Source organism: Lolium rigidum, chromosome 6 (assembly GCF_022539505.1).
Source record: "Lolium rigidum isolate FL_2022 chromosome 6, APGP_CSIRO_Lrig_0.1, whole genome shotgun sequence".
In the NCBI taxonomy this organism is placed as follows: Eukaryota; Viridiplantae; Streptophyta; class Magnoliopsida; order Poales; family Poaceae; genus Lolium; species Lolium rigidum.
In genome coordinates, this window is record NC_061513.1 from 293868832 (window position 1) to 293887623 (window position 18792).

General features: G+C 48.8%; 2 protein-coding genes across 2 annotated transcripts; one reads left to right on the plus strand and one right to left on the minus strand.

Annotated features, from left to right (window-relative positions):
* The first annotated feature begins 2168 nt into the window (after positions 1-2168).
* Positions 2169-4996, plus strand: LOC124659002 (uncharacterized protein At2g39795, mitochondrial-like). The gene is made up of 3 exons (XM_047196974.1): positions 2169-2390; positions 4310-4683; positions 4870-4996. Exons 1-3 carry the CDS (start codon positions 2169-2171, stop codon positions 4994-4996), a joined length of 723 nt encoding a protein of 240 aa, XP_047052930.1.
* A 6574-nt stretch (positions 4997-11570) lies between these two features.
* On the minus strand, positions 11571-18531 carry LOC124664391 (FT-interacting protein 7-like). Its single transcript, XM_047201924.1, has 2 exons — positions 16836-18531; positions 11571-12133 (listed from the first exon to the last, which is right to left on the minus strand). The coding sequence occupies exons 1-2, from the start codon at positions 18529-18531 to the stop codon at positions 11571-11573; spliced, it is 2259 nt and encodes a 752-aa protein (XP_047057880.1).
* Positions 18532-18792: the final 261 nt, after the last annotated feature.

Genomic DNA, 18792 nt, shown 5'->3' on the forward strand with positions numbered 1-18792 from the left:
GCCTAGTCCTTCTACAGGGATGATGATGCGCTGGATAAAGCACAGGCAGCGCCTCCCTCACCCTAGTACCAACGGGGAGTGAGGGGATCAGAAGAGGACAGAGGGCACTACCGTGTTTATCTGCTAGAGATGTTCCGACAGACATGGCGGAGCCACGCCGAGCAGGGACATTGGTAGGAGGGGCGCATCGTTGGCTGCCCTCTCACATTTGTCATCACAGCGGCAGCTAATGCGGCACGCGTTGGCGCGCTTTTATTTTTGCGGAAAAAAAACGCGCCAACACGGCGGCCGGTTCTTTATTCTTGATCCTAAAATTAAAAAAAAAATCTGTATAGAAAAGACATCCACATTAGCCACTTTTTTCTGGTCAAATATATGGTTCTATCATGTAAATGATAAAAATCACTCGGATTGGAACTACTCTCTCATTTCCATAATTCTTGTCACAAATTTGGATGTATCTAGACATATTTTACGAATAGATACATCAAAATACGCAACAAGAATTATGGAATGAAGGGAGTATGAAATAATGCAAAGCTTACTTCGTTGTTGTCTTGTGCTATGGTGATCTTTCCTTCCTAGAATTCTCCTTTTCACCGAGCTCCTCCTCCATTAGGACCCTCCTTTATCTGAGATTAAGCAACCATGCAAGTTATCTTTAGAAAAATTACACTATAGGCAAAATAGCAGATATTAATAGCTTCGATAAAATTAGTAAATATTTATTCTTAGAGGAAATTTAGCATTTTCACCAATCAAAGAACTCTGCAAAATTGAGTAAGCCACATAAGTCGGTTGTTCTTCTGCTCACAGGGTTATAACTGTAGTCTCAGTTGACAAATAAGATATCCCTCCAATCTTATATTCCTTTAACTCCAAATTGGAATGGCACAATATAAATTATTCTGCCTTAACACCTGAAAAAAAAGAACTCCGTTCGTCCTTGTTTTATGTACACAAGCCCTGAGATAGCAATCCACCAAAAAATTTACAGGCCACTGTTCCAATTTTAAAAAAATACTACACGTGGTATCAAGAAAATGAAAACATAATCACACCGTATACGTGCATCTAGAAACAAGCCTGCAAATTAGGAGTGGTTTCCATGATTTAGTAAACGAAAAAAAGAAAAGAAGAGCATACCTTCCGCTTGCTTCCAGGAAAGTAACTGGGCTGGTCTGATGGGCGGCGCCATGCCCTCCGTTGCGGCTAAGACAGCAACGTCCTTGTCTTTCTGTCGACCATGCTCGAGAAGAACGGCATGGGTGACCTACGTGATGCCCTCAAAATTGATCCAAATTACTTCCACGTCGTGGGATTAGCGGGCGTATGGGTAACATACCCTTGCGTTGTTGACGAGCACGCCGACATCGAGGCTCCTACCTCCCGGTGTGGAGGCATAATGTGGCGGCGGCGACCAACAGCGCTCTACGGCACGCGGCACACAAGCATAGTCATCCTTGGCTTCCGCCATGGGGCTTTAAATCGTGCGGACTGGGTGAGATCGAAGGTGAGGCATTGTTATGTCACGGGTAAACGAGGAAGATTTTGAGGGGGTCGCCGGCACCGATTTGGAGATGTCCTCAGCTGCGACGTCTTGGAAGAGGAGACGGTAATAGATATTGACGTGATAAATGTTGATAAAACTGGGTCTGGTAGCTTTCCAAGTTTACTCAACATTGATTGCCGTGATAATTGCTCGATAATACTTCCCTAATTTACGTAACCTAAATTTTTGCATCCTGCGATTGGCTATCATAGCTTTCCAAGTTAGCTTAATTTCTATTTGTAGCGACTGAAACAAGGCAATAAAAACAATGATTTACTAAAAATATAAGATAGCTTTCCTTTTAGTGATGCTCCCAGCGTGGAAGGGTAGGCGAGGTGATCAGACGATTGAATTGGATGTTTTGAGACGTTGAGTTATATCAAACGGTTAGGATGATCCGAATCTCCTTCACCAAACGCGTTGTACGACCTACGACCAACTCCAATATAATAGTAAAGAATACTTTGCCGTATTTTTCTCCGCGGTCCAGCACTATTCACGGGCCAATTTATCCCGAAAGGGCTTGCAAAACCATGGAGGAACCGGCCGACGAAACGAAGCACAACCATTTTCCACCTAAACCCTGAACCCCTCTCCACCGCCGCCGCCTGTCGCCATGGCCCTCCTCGCCGCCGCCCGCCGCGTCGCCACCTCTTCCCTCCCCCTCCTCCGCTCGTCGCGCGGCGGCGCTGCCCTGCTCCGGCCCCTGGCCGCCGCCGCCGCGCGGCCGATGCCCTTCTCATCGGCGGCCGCGGTGAGGCCGAGCTCCGACGACGAGCTCCTCCGCGTCATCAAGTCCGAGATCAAGTTCGCCGAGGACTACGACGACCAGGACCGGGTAGCGTTCCGCCGAATCCTCCCGCATCCGAATCATACACAATCGTTGCTGTTCCGATCTGTCCCCGGTTTTCATCTGCGTAGCTTTAGTCACATTCTTCCAGAGGGAGCTAATTCGCAGCGGTGTCGATTGGGTCTAGCCCGCAGCGGTAGGATTGGAAATGGTCATGTATGCGATATTCCCCATCTAAAAACGAGGCCTTTTTGTAGTACCTAATTTAGGAATCTCGTTACTCTGGTCATTGCCATATTACAACGCTGCTGCAATTGGTTGTGTAATTCGAAGTTAGGAGCAGTCTCTGGTAGTACGAGCTGAAGACTGTTCTGGCTAGTCTAGGTTGTGTTCGTTTCCTTTTCAGTTCCTAGCTGTCCATGTTAACTGCAGTTCCTCTTATGGGTAATTACTTTTTTGTGATTCATTCATTATTCAAAAGGGAATATTATTTAGGTAATTTAGGAATTTCGTTGGTCCTGTCATACCCATATCTTCCTGCTGCAATTGGTAGTGTAGTTCCAAGTCTAGAGTTGTCTTTTGTCGTATGATCTGCAGGCTTACCTAGCTATTTTAGGTTATTGTTATTCTCTTTATTTCACTTCCTCGCGGTCCATGTTGACTGCAATTACTATATGGTCACGGTAGATTTCTTTTTCAGGGGTTTACCTCACTACTTTAGGTTATGTTCTGCTTGTATTAGTTCACTGCTGACTATGTTGATTGCGATTCTTATCACTGTCTTGCTAGATTTCACTTTCAGTGTGCATGATTCTGAGTTCGTACGAATTACTGTAGTGGTGAGTGGTTAGTTTTTGTAATTCAGTTATCTTGCATAAGGATTTGCATCTGCCTTCGCTACCATGAGACCTCTCTACTTTTGGGACTCGTGACATCTTACTGTAGCCTTATTGCTGTAGTATGGCTCTGTTCATGGTCGAGATGCTGTTATTATTTTGACCCTGCTTAGGTTGTATTACAGTATATGTGCTTGGCTGGACTGAATTTTTGCAGTTAAGATGTCGTTTTTCTTGTGACTTCACATCTTGCATGCTTCTGTCCCCTGCTGTGTAAAGTGATGTACTGTTAAATTCGCTGCATGGTTTTATGTCTTTGTACGGGATGATGAGGTGTACTGGCTGCTTTCCTCAACCGTTCCACATTTTCACACCATTCAAAATGTTCTATGCCAGTAGAGTTTGAGTGATATGTTTGCGTGGAATGTTATTTACCATTTATTTTTTATCTTGCCACTGTACACCTCACATGCTAGCCATACCAAACCATCTATATTCTGCTGTTTAAAACTATGAATTATTAAATGCTCTGAATGCTTTTATGTCTTTCTCTGTTATGATAAGGGGTACTGGTTGCTTTCCTGAACCGGTCAACTCATACACTGAGTCGAGTTTATGGGGGAAATGAATCGGTGGTCTAGTTACTTCCTGGTCATTTGAAGATTTACTTATTCCTTAAATCCTGCTTGAGAAACCAAGCTGGTGTCTTTAGATGTTGTAGGACATAAGGTGTGTGAAATCAGTAATGTTCAAGCAAGGATTCAAGTCCTTCCCGAAGGTTGAGTAATTCAAGCAACTTGTTCTGTCTTGGCTTGGTATCTATTCCATGAATTGGTATGATTTAGTCTAAATAAATGGTGCACAATCAGAGGGGAAACATGAGGGTTGGAAGGAATTCAAGCAACTTGCTCTGTCTTTGCTTGGTATCTATTCCATGAATTGGCATGATTTAGTCTAACTGGTGCACACTGAGAGGGGAAACACGAGGGTTGGAAAATAATTAGTTTCTGGCATGCTTGTCTTGCAGCGAACACTATTATTTTATTTGTGATTTTACTATGAGCAACTTTCCTGTTCATTTTAGGAGTGTTGAGTTATTATCCAGAACCTCATTTTTTCCATTTTAAACAGGTTGAGGAGATCCCAGAGAACTTCCCTTTCAAAATCACCGACAAGAAGGGGCTCAACGAGATCACTCTCACAAGAACTTACCAGGGCGAGAAGATCGAGGTGTTGGTCTCCATGCCCAGCCTAGTCACCGGAGACGAGGCGGAGCATGACCAGGATGAGGATGACAAAGAGAACGACGATGATCAGGAAGATGGTGAGAAGGCCCCGAAGTCCACCGTCCCCCTCACAGTCACCGTCTCCAAGAGCGATGGCCCGAGCCTCGAGTTCACCTGCACCGCCTACCCTGACGAGATCATGATCGACACCCTGTCCGTGAAGCAGCCTGCAGCGAACGACGATGAGGAGCTGATCGCATATGAGGGCCCCGATTTCAAGTAAGAACCCAAAACCATGACTTAACCATTTTAATTACCTAGCTAACAACTACTTGCTCATGCTATAACCAAACTTGCTGAGGTTGTACACTTCTCTGTCTTTACCTTCCTGATTAACCGAACAGAAACTAATTGGTTAAGAATTGCTTTACTGATGCTGTACCCCACTTGGTCTGTCTTGTGCAGCGACCTCGACGAGAACCTTCAGAGGGCGTTCCACAAGTACCTGGAGCTGCGTGGAATCTCGCCCTTGACCACTAACTTCCTGCACGAGTACATGATCAACAAGGACAGCCGGGAGTACCTCTTCTAGCTGAACAAGCTCAAGGACTTCGTCAAGCAGTAGAGAGATAGTTAGAACTACTGTTCCCTAGCATAAGATGAGCCAATGAATGTGCTTTGCACATTCTGTTTTGAGACCTCTGAACTATGTTCTAGAGAGTATACGTGCACCAATGTGTGCACATCTCAATTTATCCTAGCGTGATGTTAGAATTTAGAGAGGTTCATAGGCAATACTTGTTGAGTAGTATGCTCTTTCTGAATAAATAATTATTCTCTACGAGATATTTGTGCACTATACTGTTTGCTTTGCTATTTTCCTAGCCCGTGCTTTAGTTTACTCTTCTTCAGCATGTACTTGAAATATATTTGTGGTATTACGATGGCATGGCAACGCGCGAATGTGTGTATGGCATTGAGGTGGACTTTCCTCATGCCTTGTTTTTGCTGATCACTGTGATCAATTTTATACAGGAGATTGTAAAAATAAATGGCTATATATAGTGGCGCGAGGACGAAAAGATGGCGGGAAAAAACGCTGGGAAGAAATTGATAGGGAGGAGAAGAAGGAAAAAATTTGGTGGGGGGGGGGGGGGGGGGGGGGGGCAGAGGTTTTTTAGGTCCACAACGTGTTATTTAAGGTTCCCTCCGGTGTGCCTCGTAGCGTCCGTTCTTGCGAAAAGTCATCCCGACGGGTCTCGATTTGAGCACAATTCACTAAAAAAAAGAAAAATGGAGAACCTTCGTGAGGCGTCATTTTAGGTGACCTGGTTGCGTATAAAAATTACCAACTTGGAATACAACAGTTATTCCGGAAAACCATTCACGAAATGAGCTACCTCCTACGAGGTTCTATGGATTTTAGGGCAAACGAGCCAGGTCGTGACCTTAGGCATGACATAGTTTGCCGGAACGAGCCCATATTGTGCACTGTGAAGCATCTACAAGAAATGCAATCTGCAATGGTACAAAACCTATGCACAAAATTAGAAGACCACTTCCGCACTAAGGTTCACATACCTGCTACGTGCGCTAGCTTTCTGGGAATTCAATGGTATTTTATAAGGTGTCCTGCCGATTTCGCTGGAAGCGGGCCAAATTTGAACTAAGCGTCTACTTTCGCTTGTTTCAGATTTTTTGTAAAAATCATTTTTAGGTCCACATCGTGTTGTTTTATCAAAGATACAATGTCGGTTTCGTATGGTTCTCTCCGGTGTGCCACTCAACGCCGGTTCTTGCGAAAAGTCATTCCGGCGGGTCCCAATTTGAGCACAACTCCCTCAAAGAAAATCAGAAAAATGGAGAACCTTCGCGAGGCGTCGTTTTAGGTGACCTAGTTGCGAGGAAAAAATACAAACTTGAAATATGATAGTTAATCTGAAAAACCCTTCACAAAATGAGCTACCTCCTACGAGGTTCTATGGCATTTAGGGTAAATGAGCTATAGCGGGAAACGGCCGTACGGGGTCGGCGGTGGCGGGGAGAGGAGCTGTGGCAGCGGGAACCAGTGCAGGACAAGTGGGTTGTGAATTCTTTGTCCGATACATGGCCGCAGGAAAAAACGCCAGGAAAGAATTGTCGCGGAGGGAAAATTAGGGGGGTAAGGCCTTTGCCGTGTGTATTTCCCTGTTACACGGCAAAGAAAACGGGGCCATCACGGCTCCGTCAAACGCGGCCAACAGGGCCATGTGTTTCATCGTTTTGCCGTGTGTTTTTTTGCCTCTTTGCCGTGTACACCGTGTGGTAAAAAAGAAAAAACCTTCACTAGTGGAAAACAGGGCTTTCATGCAAGCCTTTTGTCGCGGGCGCGTCTGGAGCCGCGAAAAATGGCCTGGCCACGTCGCCCTGAAACATTTTGGAGCGCTCCGGGCCTTTTGTCGCGGGCCGTACCACGACCCGCGACAAAAGGGGTCTGAGGCTGGTCGTGGCCTGCTGGCACCCCTTTTGTCGCGGGTCGTGGTACGGCCCGCGACAAAATGTCCAGGCCTATATATACACACAGCCAGCCCCCCCCCCCCACCTCCCTACATTTTTTTCCTTCGTGGTGAAAGGTGGAGGTTTATGCTAGCTCTTTTTTTTTTCATGTGCACAAGAGGTGTTTGATGAAATGTTTGTGAGGATGCCACTTGATTTTATTTGATAAGATTTCTCCTCTTTTTGATCCTAAAAGGTTAGCAACTATTTTCTCGTATACATAGTCCGCACAATACTAATTTTAGCAAGGTGATTGCATCTGATACATAATTGTACTTATGATGCAGATGAGTCATCCATGGATGTACGGTAACCGATGTGATCCTGCTTTCAGAGAGGGCGTGAAATCTTTCCTGCTTGTGGCCGAGGCCAACAAGTCGAAGCAAGGTTTTATGTGCTGTCCATGTCTGAAATGTAAGAATGAGAAGGATTACTCTTGCTCAAGAGACATTAAGAGCCACCTGCTTCGGTTCGGATTCATGTCCAGCTATAATGTTTGGACCAAGCACGGAGAAGAAGGGGTTATGATGGAAGACGGCGATGAAGAAGAAGATAACGATGACCAGTACCGATCTATGTTCTCTGAATACGATGATACCGCAATGGAAGACAATGAAGAAGAAGGAGGTGAAGAACGGGCACCAGATGATCCTGTTGATGATGATCTTCGTCGGGCCATTTCTGATGCAAGAAGAGACTGTGGCACAGATAAGGAGAGGTTGCAGTTCGACAAGATGTTAGAGGAGCACCACAAATTGTTGTACCCAGGTTGTGAAGATGGGCAGAGAAAGCTGGGTAGCGTATTGGAATTTCTAAAATGGAAGGCAGAGGCCGGTGTGACTGACTCGGGATTTGAAAAATTGCTGATAATATTAAAGAAGCTGCTTTCAAGAAAGAACGAATTGTCCGCCAGTACGTATGAAGCAAAGAAGCTTCTCTGCCCTCTAGGATTAGATGTGCAGAAGATACATGCATGCATTAATGATTGTATCCTCTACCGCGGAGAGAAGTACGAGAATTTGAATAAATGCCCGATATGCGGTGCATTGCGGTATAAGATCAGAAAAGATGACCCTGGTGATGTTGAGGGCGAGCCACCCAGGGAGAGGGTTCCTGCGAAGGTGATGTGGTATGCTCCCATAATACCACAGTTGAAACGTTTGTTCAGAAACAAAGAGCATGCCAAGTTGTTGCGATGGCACATGGAAGAACGTAAGAAAGACGCGATGTTGAGGCACCCCGCTGATGGTCGGCCGTGGAGAAACATCGGGAGAGAGTTTCCGGATTTTGCAGGTGAAGCAAGAAACTTATGGTTTGGCCTAAGTACAGATGGCATGAATCCTTTTGGGGAGCAGAGCTGCAGTCACAGCACCTGGCCCACAACTCTATGTATCTACAACCTTCCTCCTTGGTTGTGCATGAAGCGGAAGTTCATTATGATGACAGTGCTTATCCAAGGCCCAAAGTAACCCGGCAACGACATTGATGTGTACCTAAGGCCATTAGTTGATGAACTTTTGGAGTTGTGGGCCGAACCAGGTGTATGTGTGTGGGATGAGCACACCGAGCAAGAATTTGACCTACGAGCGTTGCTATTCGTAACCATCAATGATTGGCCTGCTCTTAGTAACATTTTAGGACAGACGAATAAGGGATACAATGCATGCACACACTGTTTAGATAAGACTGAAAGTAAATATTTGGGAAAAAGTAGGAAAAATGTGTACCTGTACAATCGCCGTTTTCTTCCGCGCAGGCATGCCTTAAGGAAAAAAGGCAAGCATTTCAATGGCGAGGCAGAACACCGTCCGAAGCCTGTCCCCCGTAGTGGTGCTGATGTATTTGACATGGTCAAGGATTTAAATGTTATCTTTGAAAAGGGTCCAGGCAGTCGACCTGTTCCGAAAGGCGCTGACGGACACGCGCCCATGTGGAAGAAGAAACCTATTTTTTGGGAGCTAGAATATTAGAAAGTCCTGAAAGTTCGCTCTGCAATCGACGTGATGCACCTGACCAAGAATCTTTGTGTGAATATTCTAGGTTTTCTGGGCGTGTATGGGAAGACAAAAGATACAACAGAAGCACGGGTGGACCAGGAACATCATAAAGGACGAGACGGCAATCATCCAGGGAAGTTTGAAGGGCCTGCCAGCTACGCTCTTACCAAACACGAGAAGGAAATATTTTTTGAAGCCCTATTCAGTATCAAGGTTCCGTCTGGTTTCTCGTCGAATATAAAGGGAATTATGAAGGAGAAAAAATTCTAGAACCTAAAGTCCCATGACTGCCACGTGCTTATGACACAATTGCTTCCGGTTGCATTGAGAGGACTTCTACCAGAAAATGTTCGACTAGCCATTGTGAAGATATGTGCATTCCTCAACGCAATTTCTCAGAAGGTAATGGATCCAGAAACTTTGTCAGGGTTACAGGTTGATGTGGTCGAATGTCTTGTCAGCTTCGAGTTGTTGTTCCCACCATCATTCTTCAATATTATGTGGTACCTTGATGCGTGCAAGGTGGACCAAAGATACATCGTGGCGTATATCCCAGAAGAATATTACTTCCGAAGGGAGGATCTCCATATTGAGATTTCCGAACTCTGGCAGTTATTCAATTTTGAGGCCCTCGACAAATCTCTCATGAGTTGCTATTGCTTGTAAGTTGTTAACTACATATAAGTTAATGTTCATTCAGTTGTTCCTGTTCATTGCATATACTCATTATATCTTATGTGCTCTCTTATATGCAGACTGAAGATCAGTGAATGCAGAAGTAAGAAGATAATCAATATTGGGTTTGTTGACCCAGATAAAGTACATCATGACACGGTAAGGGATAAAACCGAAGAAACGAGGGAAACCCTACTAAGGTTTATAGGGGAGCAACATTTCTGTGATTCAATACTGTTTCCTTACAACTACAGGTGAGAGTCTTACTGATCTGTTGTGCACATTCAATTTTTTTACTCGATGTTAAGTGTAATTCATGACGTGTATATATATATATATATATATATATATATATATATATATATATATATATATATATATATATATATATATATAGGATAAATACTTCCTACTCCCGGGTGTAACTACACCCACGTCTCATATACTACCATACGGAAGTATATAACATACTTTATTGGTTTGAGTATGTTCGTACACTATATCTAAGATACTCCATACCAACTTTGGTGAAAAAAGTTTAAATATACCCATAGTTTGCACTATATATACAAAATACATGCATATTTATACGTAAAGAAATAGTGTACGTAAAAAAGTGTACATACTACCTACAAAGTAGTATATATACTACCAAAATATTCTTATATACTGCATACTACATGTATATACTCTTCGGTATGATAGATACTACCTAGATTGTGTGAAACACACGTGGGAGTAACTACACCCGGGTGTAGCATGAATATGTCCTATATATATATATATATAAACATGTGCAGTTTCCACTGGATTCTGCTAAACATTCAAGTTGATAAGGGAATAGTTGAAGTAAGGGACCCATTGAGTAGAGGCCTGGACGGGTTCCGCGGCTTGCAGAAGTTGCTCCAGAGGTAATTTCAATCATTGCCGCGCTATATCTTTCGTGAGATATCAATTAATTATCCACTCATTCAATCATTCTTTTGCCTGGCAGGATTTGGAGAGTTTTCAAGAAGAATACTCCGGGAGACTTCACAGAGAAGCTAACATTTACTCCTGTACCGTGCGCCCAGCAGCCACAGGGGACGAATCTATGTGGATACTACGTTTGCGAGTCCATTGGCATGTTAACCACTGAGAAGCACAACGATAATAGATTCAACGTAAGCAATAACATTCACAACTTTAATTTACTATCGTCAATATTTCGTTATCAAGATTGATATAGTCATATTCATCTCATTTTCCTATATAGGTCGACTTCATGCGGGAGAAGCTCCAACCACACGAACACCTACTAGGAATTACGGAAAAAGTGGCGGAACTTCTGATGAGAAAAATAATAGACGACAACGGCTTGTTTAGTCCAACTAGGCGCATCAAATGATCCCCATGTAATAGTTCGAATAGACGACGGGCTTTAGTCCCGGTAGTTGTGAGCTCCATGTATATGTAAGGGGAATCTACGAATAGAACGACTTTTGCTTCCAATATTTGTTTGCTCGATCTATATATAATGAATGAACGTGTACAGCTTGTAGTAGCGTACAAATATATGCAAATTTTATTTTAAAATGAAAAAAATGAAATAAAAGGGGGGGCGGTGGGCGAGGGGGCGGGGGGGGGGCTGCACTCCTCAAACCCTAAAGCTGCAACGTTCTGCGCGCGCCACGTAGAGAGCCTTTTGTCGCGGGCTGTAGTACCACCCGCGACAAAAGGGGGTGTCCCCTGCGCGCCCCGCGCCTGCCACGTGGTGGACCTTATGTCGCGGGTGGTAAGCGACCCGCGACAAAAGGTTGGGCCTTTTGTCGCGTCTCCGTTGTCGCGGCTGGCCGCCCGCGACAAAAGGGTCTTGCGGCCCGCGACATTATGCCTGTTTTTCACTAGTGCTTATTTTTGAGTCTCTGACAAGACATACACACACAGGCATAGGTACCCAAAAAAAAGACTCGTGTATGTTCATAGGAGCGTGTCGCCCTTGGCTGGTAGGCGTTTGTAGAAGTTGAAGGGCATGGACGGCTGCTTGCTCCTTAACCGCGGGTGCCGGAGGAGGTAGAAACCAGCGAAGGTGGCCACCACCTGGAAGGGCGTCACGTAGAGTACAATGGCCGCAAAGAGGGAGAGCGTGATGAATATCGCCGTCGCCCTGGGGTCACGCCAGCTGAGCAGCGACTGCGCGCGTTCCCCCTGCGTAGCCAGATCGCCGACCACCGTCTGCACCCTGCCAGCGATGCTCCTCAGCCGGTCATACCTCATCCGCACGATGTCCCCCGGCTTGGATGTCGGGAAGGTGTCAAACTCCTCGTCCAGCTCGTCCGGGTGCGCATCCGACAACACCGTGTCCATGTGCTGCGGCTTCCGCTCCCGCCGCCTGTAGTTCCACGCCCCGATCATGAACAGGTATAGCAGCACGGTCGGCAGGATCAGTTCCGGGTAGCAGATGAGGATCAGGACCAGAAGGTGCACGAGGATTGTCGTCAGCGGGTTCTTCCACTGGCAGATGCCGTCCAACCAATTCCCGACTGTTGGCCCAGCCCCACTACGCCGTCGAGTACGGTCCGACGACGATCGACGACGAAGACTTTCCGGCGAGACGACGACCTGCACACACGTAGCAAACAAGCCAAAGCTATTTTGCAACAAGCAACAGCCCACGTACGATCAGCTAGAACTCACGCACACGAAAACAATATATCGCCACAGGCTCGTATCGAGCCTGTTGTTTACTTTGTATTGATTCTCGATGTGGTGTTACAAGCCTAGCTATTACATAGATTATATAGTACCTAGACTAGCTAACCGACTCGGGGCACAACTCCTAGATCAGAACGGAACACGTACACTACTCGTATACGTACGGCACACGTCGCCGTGCCGGCGACGGAGTGATTATCGCTAACAATCACCCCCCTAAGCACGATGTGCCGGTCTTCACAGCTTGGACGCCGATCCTTCGTCGCATCTCCAAGAACTTCAGTCGACCCAAAGACTTGGTCAGAATATCTGCAAGCTGATCATCGGTGCGAACGTAGTTGACTTCTATCTTGCTCTCCTCTACACACTCCCGTATGTAGTGATACCGCGTATCAATGTGCTTACTCCTGTCATGGTGTACCGGATTCTTGCACAAAGAGATTGTAGACTTGTTGTCAACATTGAGCACCACCCTTTCCGCTTCCTCCTCCTTGAGGTCACCGAGTAGCCTCCCTAGCCACACACCTTGACACGCCGCGGTTGCAGCTGCTATATACTCAGCTTCACAGAAGATAATGCAACTACCTTTTGCTTCTGTGATAGCCAACTTACGATGCTATTTCCAAGGAAATATGCCACGCCCGAGGTACTCTTACGGTCGTCAACATCGCCTGCCATGTCGCTGTCACTATAGCCAAGTATCTTCACCTTCCCCTTCTCCTTCAAATAGACAATACCATAGTCAGTTGTCCCTTTGATGTACCTGAGTATATGCTTCACCGCTGCCCAATGTTCCGTTGTGGGTGCTTCCATGTAGCGACTCACAATGCCAACGGAATAGGCCAAGTCCGGTCTTGTGTTCACCAGATACCTTAAACTTCCGACCACACTCCTATACTCCGTTGCATCAACCGCGGGTGCTTCGCTCTTCTTGCTTAGTTTAAGCCGAGGTTCCATTGGAACTTGAGTTGGATTGCAATCTTCCATGCCACAATTCTCGAGTATTCTCTTCGCATATGCCTCCTGGCATAGTTTGATCTCACCCAGCTTTTGTTGCACCTCAATCCCAAGATAGTAGGTCAACAAGCCTAGATCACTCATCTTGAATAACTCCTTCATCTGTAGCTTGAACTTAGCAATCTCCTCCTCATCCGCTCCGGTTATCAATAGGTCGTCGACATAGATGCCAACTAGTAGACGATCCCTTCCTTGACCTCGCTTATACATAGCATGCTCCAGTGGGCTCTTCTCGAATCCGAGAGAGATCAATGTACGATCAAGCTTGATGTTCCACGCCCGAGGGGCCTGCCGTAGCCCGTACAACGCCTTGTGTAGCTTCAATACCTTGTGTTCCTCTCCTCGCTTGACGAATCCCGGTGGTTGCTTCACATAGACTTCTTCTTCCAACTCCCCATTCAAAAACGCGGATTTCACATCCATATGATGCAATTTCCAAGATTCTTGAGCTGCGAGAGCGATAATTAATCTCACCGATTCCATCCTTGCAATCGGAGCGAACACTTCTTCGAAATCCACACCTTGCTCTTGCACGTAGCCCTTGGCCACTAGCCTTGCTTTGTGTTTTACCAAATTCCCTTCGGCATCCTTTTTGATCTTGTACACCCACTTGAGCCCTATGGCTTTTTGGCCGTTGGGTAGATCGACAAGCTTCCATGTATTGTTGTCACGGATCGACACCAACTCCTCATCCATAGCACGACGCCAACACTCCTCCGTGTTTGCGTCCTCGAACTTCGTCGGCTCCTCGGTGAGTAAACACCGACCTTGTCCTCTCCCTCGCGCACGCGTTGTGCGAAGGGTCTCCGGCGGATATAATTCCAGTACACTTCGAAATTTTTCCGGAGTAGGCGGACGTCTCCTTTCTTCCGATGCACTTGGAGGAGACGCGGAAGCTGACGTAGTTCGTGTTTCAGCGTCTACTGAATCTTCAGTAGCTCCCGGGGAAACAGGACGATCAGAGCCACCCTGTGATTCCCGTCCACGTCCTGGTGATGGAACAGCACCACGCCCAGCTAGGCTTGCTGGACTGCTGGGTGAAGCTTCAAAGCCACCTCGTGGGGTGCTTGGTTCTTCATCCGGCGTCCCTGGCTCCTCCCAGTCTGGGCCGCGCGCCCTGCTCCGTGAGCTGCTGCTCGCTCCAGGACTCCTGTACGGAGAGCTCCCTAGCGGCTCGGTCGAGCGAGCGCTCGACTCGCTGCCGTTCCGCGCGCTGTTCCGATCGCTAGCACCATCAGCCGTAGCGCTGCTGCTTGTCGCGCCCGGACCTCCATCTTCTGAACCTGAACCAGCGCCTGAATCCGTAACGCCCCGGGACGCTGTTTCTTGATCATCTGCATGCGAATCACTGTAGACTACAGTAAATATTTCATTAGAAATTGATTGTACCGGTTCCGCGGAGCCCCAATTCCATGATTTCTCCTCCTCAAAGACGACGTCGCGTGTCACAACCAACTGTCTCCATGCACCAACTCAAGAACCTTGCTTGCTCGATATTGTCCCTCCCTTGGAAACGGGGCTCGCCTTTGCTTCCCAATGAGACAACCGTCGCACACCTGCTCAACATGATCAACACACGGTAAGCCACGTACCATCTCCTTCTGTCCAAGTTGTCGTAGAGCCTGGAAATTAAGATGCCCGTAGCGCGCGTGCCACCTCCATGCCGAGTCTTCCATGCTTGACATCAAGCATACCGGATCCACCCGATCCAGGTTGAGGATGTAGAGTCGATTCCTCGCCCTCTCCACCTTCATGATGAGTTGCCTTTGACGATCATACCCCCATAAGAACTCGTCCTCGATCACGATCTTGCATCCACGCTCCGCGAGCTGACCAAGACTGATGATGTTGCTCTTCAACTTGGGGATATAGTACACATCCGTGAGTACCTTGTGACCGCCGTTCTTCAACTCAAACAGGACAGTACCTCGCCCTGCTATCCCAACGGTCGATCCATCGCCGAATCGAACCGTTCCTCCCACCGAGAGGTCTAGCTCAGAAAACTGAGCCTTGTCGCCGGTCATGTGGTTGCTTGCGCCTGTGTCGAGGTACCCGACATGCCTCGCTGTCCTCATCCTCGCCTTGTCATGAAGGAAAACCTTGTCTTCCTCGAGCGTGACGATCTCCCTAGCCGGCACCTGCGGAGTTGATTCAACGTTGTCCATCAGCTCGCATACTTCGAGCATCAACATCATTGGTCCATCATCTCCTTCCTTCGCCAAGAGAGCCTTCTTCTCCGGAGAGTTGCGACACTCCGATTTGAAGTGACCGAGCTGGTTGCACTTATGGCAGCGAAGATTCTTTTTATCGAACTTCTTCTTTGGCTTCTTCGGCTTCTCATCCGACTTCTTCGCCGGGCGGGAGGCTTCTTGATAACCACCGCTGCTTGATGCTCCATTGCTCTTCTTCTCTCTTGCGGCCATTGCCTGCCACTGGGCGCGCGTAAGCATCACGTGCTCCTCCACTTTTGCTTCGCCGCCGTAGGTGATCTTCATCCTCTCATCATGCGCCTTGAACCGTCCGACCAAATCGTCCATCGTGAGAGTCTTGAGATCGACGCACTGCTCGATCGCCGAAACAACGGGCAAGTAACGCGGCGGCGCCGCGCGTAGGAAACGTCTTACGATCGAGATCTCCTCGAGCTTCTCGCCCAGCGCGCGAATCCCATTGACCAATGTAGCGACCCTCGAAGCGAAGGCGTCCAGCTTCTCATCTCCTCCCATCTCCAGGTTCTCGTACTGCTTCAGCAAGGTTTGTAGGGCCGCCTCGCGGACACGTGCATGACCAAGGTTCAGCGTCTTGATCGTCTCCCACGCCTCCTTAGCAGATGTCTTCGAGATTAGGTGCTGCCTCACGTCCATCGGCATCACCGAGCAGATGGCCGTGAGTGCCTGTCGGTCCTTGCGGTACATCGACGCGCCCTTCTTGAACTCGTCGCCGCCGGGATCAACAGCCTCCCAGATTTCGTTGGACTCGAGTGCCCACATCATCGTGGTCGCCCACACCGTGTAGTTGTCGCGGATGTACTGCGGATACTGCGTCGACACCGGCGCCGCGGCGCCGGAAGACTCGCCCACTTCCTTCGTCATGACCTCCCGTTACTAGAAGATCCTCCACGAGGCTCTGATACCAATTGTTGGCCCAGCCCCACTACGCCGTCGAGTACGGTCCGACGACGATCGACGACGAAGACTTTCCGGCGAGACGACGACCTGCACACACGTAGCAAACAAGCCAAAGCTATTTTGCAACAAGCAACAGCCCACGTACGATCAGCTAGAACTCACGCACACGAAAACAATATATCGCCACAGGCTCGTATCGAGCCTGTTGTTTACTTTGTATTGATTCTCGATGTGGTGTTACAAGCCTAGCTATTACATAGATTATATAGTACCTAGACTAGCTAACCGACTCGGGGCACAACTCCTAGATCAGAACGGAACACGTACACTACTCGTATACGTACGGCACACGTCGCCGTGCCGGCGACGGAGTGATTATCGCTAACACCGACTGCGTCGGCGCCGGAGAAGATCAAGGTGATCCGGTAGAAGTTGGCCTTGCTCCGACGCAGGCTGAACATGTGAGAGTCCACGTCCAGCATGTACTCCACCACCTCCCTCCTCAGCGGCGGCTCCGCTCTGCTCAGCCGCGTCGCCACCATCTGCATCGCCTGGAACCGGAGGTAGTCCAGCTGCAGAACGGAGATGGGGTTCGTGTAGTGCATCTTCGGGAGGAGGGGACGGCCGTACTGCGCCAACATGTCTGCCCACGCCGTGCAGGTGAACCGGACAGCCAGTTGGAGCTCTCCCGTCTTCTTCAGCCCCGACGGGCTGAGCACCATGAGCGGGTGGTAGTGTGTGTACGTGCGGTCCAGCTCCAACGTAGCGAGGCGGACGCGCACCTTGCCGATCCTCTGGTCGTCCTTGGCGTCACCGTGGGAGGAGATGTGCAGGTTGTCCAAGACTGCGACGGTGATGACGGTACTGAGGTCGAACACTTCCCAGATGCACTGCTCGTTCCACTGCGGCGCCGCCGTGTCGTTGAGCAGCGTGCGCGTGCGCACCCACTTGGCGCCATACTTGGCGACGCAGTAAGGGTTCTTCACGCCTGCTGCTAGGTTGCGCGCGCTCAGGATGCCCACCTCTAGGATGCCAATGGCGCTCTTCCGGAGCTTATTCGCTGCCGGCTGGAGGTCGCTGCTGTAGTGCGTCGACTCGTCCAACACGTGGTACGCCGTCTCAAGGCTCATTCTGAGGTGGATCTTGCTGGCGAACGTCTTTGAAGATTCCTTGTTCTTGACGCCCGTGGTGACATCCGCCGCTGCCTTGTCTAGGGTCATCTCGCGCGCCAGGTAGAACCACTTGGACGGCACCGGCTTGGCCAGGTCGTTGCGTGGCACATAGGGGGTCGCCACGGGGATGATCACGCGGCCCACGGGGTCGTCGTCGCGACCGCGATCCTCCACTACTGTCACCACCAGCGGGTCCTCGAACGGCTCGCTGGCTACCAACATGAACTCCTCGTTCCATTTCGGGTTGGACGACCCCTGCGGCCTCGTCCGCCGGACCTGGCTTCCCATCTGTATCTTGGCGATGGTGGGTGCGAGAGGCTGGCCCTTCTTCTTCTTCTTCGGCTGCAGGTCCTGTGCCTCAATGATGGAGACCTTGAGGTAGTTGAGCTTGGGTGAGTAGTACACCCTGGGGCGCGTGCTGGTCTGGGAGCGCAGCGAGTGCGCGTCAGAGTGGCATGCCTCCGGGAAGGACTCGTCGGCCTGGCTGCCATCCCAGACGGCGAGCATGATCTCGCCGTGTCGCAGCTTGTTGCCGTGGGCGTCGGAGAGGCAGTACCACTGCGGCGCGACAGGTGGGCTGTCGCGCGGGAGGCGGCTGGGGACGCCGGCAATGTCAAAGAGGACGCGGCCGACCAAGTCGTCGCACAGCACGTCCTTGTGCGCCTTGACCACCACCTCTAGCTGGTTGGACTGGAGGTGGTCACGGGAGAAGGCGAACGTCTGCCGCCACACCGGGTTGGGGTTCTTCACCAGGTGCCTCGTCACACCCTTGAAGTTGCCCAGCTTCACCTCTACGTACGGGTCCAGCGCGCCGGTGATGTCCATGGTGGGCAGGTCGCGAGCCTTCACCACGCTCACGTATAGGTACCACATCGGCTCCACCATGTCGTATGTCCAAGCGATCTTCGTCATGGTTGGTTACGAGTGGGAAGGCTGGGGTTTAGGAGGATGCGTGCATGCCTCCTAGCTCCCTCGTACTGGAGTAGTATTTAATAAAACAAGCAAACGCGAAAGATGGCCACGTCAGACGCGTCGCGAAACGCTGCAGCGCGTCTTTCTCATTCACACTGGTCAGGTGCGATTGGCCTAGAAACAGAGAAAGACTTTTTCTTTTGCCCGGGGAAACTGAGAAAGACTTCTTTTTCAAAAACAAAAAACAAAAACTGAGAAAGA